Raw genomic sequence first — 5,000 nt, forward strand, 5'->3', positions numbered from 1 at the left:
CTGGTTAGAAGGCCCTAGTGGGGGGGGCAAGTCCTGGTTAGAAGGCCCTAGTGGGGGGGCAAGTCCTGGTTAGAAGGCCCTAGTGGGGGGAGTAAGTCCTGGTTAGAGGCCCTAGTGGGGGGGGCAGTCCTGGTTAGAAGGCCCTAGTGGGGGGAGCAGTCCTGGTTAGAAGGCCCCTAGTGGGGGGCAAGTCCCTGGTTAGAAGGCCCTAGTGGGGGGGAGCAGTCCTGGTTAGAAGGCCCTAGTGGGGGAGCAGTCCTGGTTAGAAGGCCCTAGTGGGGGGGCAGTCCTGGTTAGAAGGCCCTAGTGGGGGGGGCAGTCCTGGTTAGAAGGCCCTAGTGGGGGAGCAGTCCTGGTTAGAAGGCCCTAGTGGGGGGGGCAGTCCTGGTTAGAAGGCCCTAGTGGGGGGGCAGTCCTGGTTAGAAGGCCCTAGTGGGGGGGCAGTCCTGGTTAGAAGGCCCTAGTGGGGGGGCAGTCCCCTGGTTAGAAGGCCCTAGTGGGGGAGCAGTCCTGCTGGTTAGAAGGCCCTAGTGGGGGGGGCAGTCCTGGTTAGAAGGCCCTAGTGGGGGGGCAGTCCTGGTTAGAAGGCCCTAGTGGGGGAGTAGTCCTGGTTAGAAGGCCCTAGTGGGGGGCAGTCCTGGTTAGCAAGGCCCTAGTGGGGGAGCAGTCCTGGTTAGAAGGCCCTAGTGGGGGGGCAGTCCTGGTTAGAAGGCCCTAGTGGGGGGGCAGTCCTGGTTAGAAGGCCCTAGTGGGGGGAGCAGTCCTGGTTAGAAGGCCCTAGTGGGGGGAGCAGTCCTGCCTGGTTAGAAGGCCCTAGTGGGGGGGCAGTCCTGGTTAGAAGGCCCTAGTGGGGGGGCAGTCCTGGTTAGAAGGGCCCTAGTGGGGGGGGCAGTCCTGGTTAGAAGGCCCTAGTGGGGGGAGCAGTCCTGGTTAGAAGGCCCTAGTGGGGGGGCAGTCCTGGTTAGAAGGCCCTAGTGGGGGGGCAGTCCTGGTTAGAAGGCCCTTAGTGGGGGGGCAGTCCTGGTTAGAAGGCCCTAGTGGGGGGGAGCAGTCCTGGTTAGAAGGCCCTAGTGGGGGGGCAGTCCTGGTTAGAAGGCCCTAGTGGGGAGGGCAGTCCTGGTTAGAAGGCCCTAGTGGGGGGAGCAGTCCTGGTTAGAAGGCCCTAGTGGGGGGAGTAGTCCTGGTTAGAAGGCCCTAGTGGGGGGGGCAGTCCTGGTTAGAAGGCCCTAGTGGGGGGGCAGTCCTGGTTAGAAGGCCCTAGTGGGGGGAGTAGTCCTGGTTAGAAGGCCCTAGTGGGGGAGTAGTCCTGGTTAGAAGGCCCTAGTGGGGGGAGTAGTCCTGGTTAGAAAGGCCCTAGTGGGGGGGGCAGTCCTGCTGGTTAGAAGGCCCTAGTGGGGGGGCAGTCCTGGTTAGAAGGCCCTAGTTGGGGGAGCAGTCCTGGTTAGAAGGCCCTAGTGGGGGAGCAGTCCTGGTTAGAAGGCCCTAGTGGGGGGGGCAGTCCTGCTGGTTAGAAGGCCCTAGTGGGGGGAGTAGTCCTGGTTAGAAGGCCCTAGTGGGTTGGGGGCAGTCCTGGTTAGAAGGCCCTAGTGGGGGGGCAGTCCTGGTTAGAAGGCCCTAGTGGGGGGGGCAGTCCTGGTTAGAAGGCCCTAGTGGGGGGGCAGTCCTGGTTAGAAGGCCCTAGTGGGGGGAGCAGTCCTGGTTAGAAGGCCCCTAGCAGTCCTGGTTAGAAGGCCCTAGCAGTCCTGGTTAGAAGGCCCTAGTGGGGGGAGCAGTCCTGGTTAGAAGGCCCTAGTGGGGGGAGTAGTCCTGGTTAGAAGGCCCTAGCAGTCCTGGTTAGAAGGCCCTAGTGGGGGGGCAGTCCTGGTTAGAAGGCCCTAGTGGGGGGCAGTCCTGGTTAGAAGGCCTAGTGGGGGGAGCAGTCCTGGTTAGAAGGCCCTAGTGGGGGGAGTAGTCCTGGTTAGAAGGCCCTAGCAGTCCTGGTTAGAAGGCCCTAGTGGGGGGGAGCAGTCCTGCTGGTTAGAAGGCCCTAGTGGGGGGGCAGTCCTGGTTAGAAGGCCCTAGTGGGGGGAGTAGTCCTGGTTAGAAGGCCCTAGTGGGGGGGCAGTCCTGGTTAGAAGGCCCTAGTGGGGGGGCAGTCCTGGTTAGAAGGCCCTAGTCGGGGTCGGTTAGCCTGCAGCAGCACTGACTCCATTACAGTTCACTGACCACTCTGCTCTGTTAATGATTAGAGAGCTCATCCAACCAGGACAGAGCTCAGTGTGTTCAGATTATGCGCAGGGGCTAATGTCCTGCCAAACTCAATAATGCGAGGTTACTCCTGACAGGTAACACACCCCCCCCCCCCCCCACACACACACACACACACACACACCTACACACACACACAGGGCAGTACTGTTGGCCGCTTGGCCGAACTCCAGCACAGTGTGTAAACACATTCCCCGGGTCGACTCCCTCCAGCCTCTCCTCTCTCCCTCTCCCTGTCTGTTCATCCTCTCCTCCTCTCCTGTCCTCCTCTCCTCCTCTCCACTCCTCCTCTCCTGTCCTCCTCTCCTCCTCTCCACTCCTCCTCTCATCCTCTCATCTCCTCCTCTCCACTCCTCCTCTCATCTCCTCCTCTCCTCTCCTCCTCTCCTCCTCTCCTGTCCTCCTCTCCTCCTCTCCTGTCCTCCTCTCCTCCTCTCCACTCCTCCTCTCATCTCCTCCTCTCCTCCTCTCCACTCCTCCTCTCATCCTCTCATCTCCTCCTCTCCACTCCTCCTCTCATCTCCTCCTCTCCTCTCCTCCTCTCCTCCTCTCCTGTCCTCCTCTCCTCCTCTCCAGACATTACAACAATATGACAGGAGACGTTTACAAAATAAGACATTAAGACACTGTAGACATTACGAAATACGACAATAAGACATTAATACATTACAAAGAGACATTAAAGTGCATAGAGCAAACGTAGGATCATCAGTGATTCATCAGCCTAACTGCCTGTGGAAAAAAACTGTTAGTGAGACGGGTGGAACGTGACTTGATGCTCCGGTAAGGTTTTTTGGATGGAAGGAGAGAGAACAGTGCATGGGCAGGGTGACTGGGGTCCCTAATGATGGTACAGGCTTTCCTCTTACAGCGAGTGGTGTAGATGTCATGGAGTTTAGGCAGATCGGTGCCAATGATCCTAGCTGCTGTCTTTACAACCCTCTGCAGTTTCCCACTGTCCTGGGAGGATATGTTCCCAGACCACACCGTGATGCAGAACGTGAGAATGCTCTCAATGGTGCACTGGTAGAAATTAGTGAGCGCTTTTGTGCTTAAACCAAACTTCTTAAGACGCCTCAGGAAGTACAATCTCTGTTGTGCTTTCTTGAGGGTGCACTTGGTGTTCAGGGACCATGTGAGGGTGAGGGTGAGGGTTAGGGTGAGATGTGTACCGAGGCTCGGCCGAGGGGAGCAGGGCTACCGTCTTCTTGCTTGTTCTGTATGTTCTGCACTTTGTGTCTTGGGCGAGCGTCTTTTGTCCAATGATGACTGACTCACAGTTGCCATTTTTTGTTATCCTGTGTGTGTGTGTGTGTGTGTGTGTGTGCATGTGCATGTGCATATGCGTGTGCGTGTGCGTGGGCGTGCATGTGCGTGTGCATGTGCGTGTGCGTGTGTGTGTGTGTGCAGCTCCTGGAGCCCGTGTGCCACCAGCTGTTCGAGCTGTACCGGAGCTCAGAGGACCGGCTGCGCCGCTTCACCCTGCAGTTCCTGCCCGAGCTGGTGTGGGTGTACCTGCGCCTGGCCGCCAGCAGGGACCGCCAGAGCAGCGGCTGCATCGAGGCCCTGCTCCTGGGCATCTACAACCTGGTGGGTGGTGGTGGTGGTGGTGGGCGCGGGCCCGGTATGGGGGGCCCCTGGGGGCCACTTCAGTGCGGAGCCCCCTTGGTTCAGGTCTGCTGGCCTTGCTCAGCCTTGGTCAGGTGGAAATTCAATTTGTGTTGGAAGCCGGCTGAGGTGAGAGCCCCCTAGGGACGGAGAGAGATCAACAAGAGAGAGCTCTCTGGAACGGGCCTCGGGGAAGAGGAGCTGCGCTTTATTTATGACCGCCTATGGACAGTGTGTCCCTCTCTTCTTCGTCTCCTCTCTCTCCCTCTGCCGTTCTTTCTCTCTCCGTCTCTGTCCTTCTCTCTCTCGTTCTTGCCGGCTTTCTCTGTCCCTCGCCTCTCTCTCTCTCTCTCTCTCTCTCTCTTTATCTCTTTCTCACTTTCTCTCTCTCTCTTTATCTCTCTCTCTTTCTCTTTCTCTCTCTCTCTCTCTCTTTATCTCTCTCTCTCTCACTCTCTCTCTCTCTCTCTCTCTCTCTCTCTCTCTCTCTCTCTTTATCTCTCTTTCTCTCTCTCTCTTTCTCTTTCTCTTTCTCTCTCTCTCTCTCTCTCTCTCTCTCTCTCTCTCTTTATCTCTCTCTCACTCTCTCTCTCTCTCTCTCTCTCTCTCTCTCTCTCTCTCTCTCTCTCTCTTTATCTCTTTCTCACTCTCTCTCTCCATCTCTCTCTATCTCTCTCTTTCTCTCTCTCTCTCTCTCTCTCTCTATCTTTCTATCTGTCTATCTCTCTACTGTATCTGTCCCTCCAGCAGTCAGCTGAGACAGCCGGCCTGGCGTTCTGAGCAGCCCTGTCCTGTCCCCTATCACATCACATACAGAGATTAGAGTGAGGCTGGAACTACTGTAGCCAGCCGGGGAAGGGTGGGGGTGAGGGTGAGGTTTTGGGCGAGGAGGGTTAGGGCTAGGGTGAGGAAGGTTAGGGCTAGGGTGAGGGTTAGAGTGAGGGTGAGGGTTAGGGTGAGGGTTGGGTTTAGGGAGCGTGCAGAGGACGGTGGCCCAATCTCAAACCACCCCCTAAGCCCTCGCCCTATCCACTCCCCCTCCGTTTGCGTGTTCACGCCGAGCTTCGCCATGTTAAGGGCCGTCCCAAACCAATTAGCGCGGGGTGCGCTTGGAGTGCGAGTGGGCTGTCAACCCCTTAAATAGC

General features: G+C 57.7%; 1 protein-coding gene across 1 annotated transcript in view; it reads left to right on the forward strand.

Annotated features, from left to right (window-relative positions):
• Positions 1-3,217: 3,217 nt before the first annotated feature.
• Positions 3,218-5,000, forward strand: part of LOC311312991 (hyccin 2) — a gene marked incomplete at its 5' end in the record, with an annotated part of 27,341 nt that continues 25,558 nt past the window's right edge. The window contains 2 exons of the mRNA XM_084442998.1: positions 3,218-3,247; positions 3,658-3,837. Coding sequence (XP_084299124.1) covers positions 3,218-3,247; positions 3,658-3,837 — 210 coding nt within the window. The remainder of the gene's footprint in view (positions 3,248-3,657; positions 3,838-5,000) is intronic.

Source organism: Borostomias antarcticus, assembly GCF_949987555.1.
Source record: "Borostomias antarcticus genome assembly, chromosome: 9".
Taxonomy (NCBI): Eukaryota; Metazoa; Chordata; class Actinopteri; order Stomiiformes; family Stomiidae; genus Borostomias; species Borostomias antarcticus.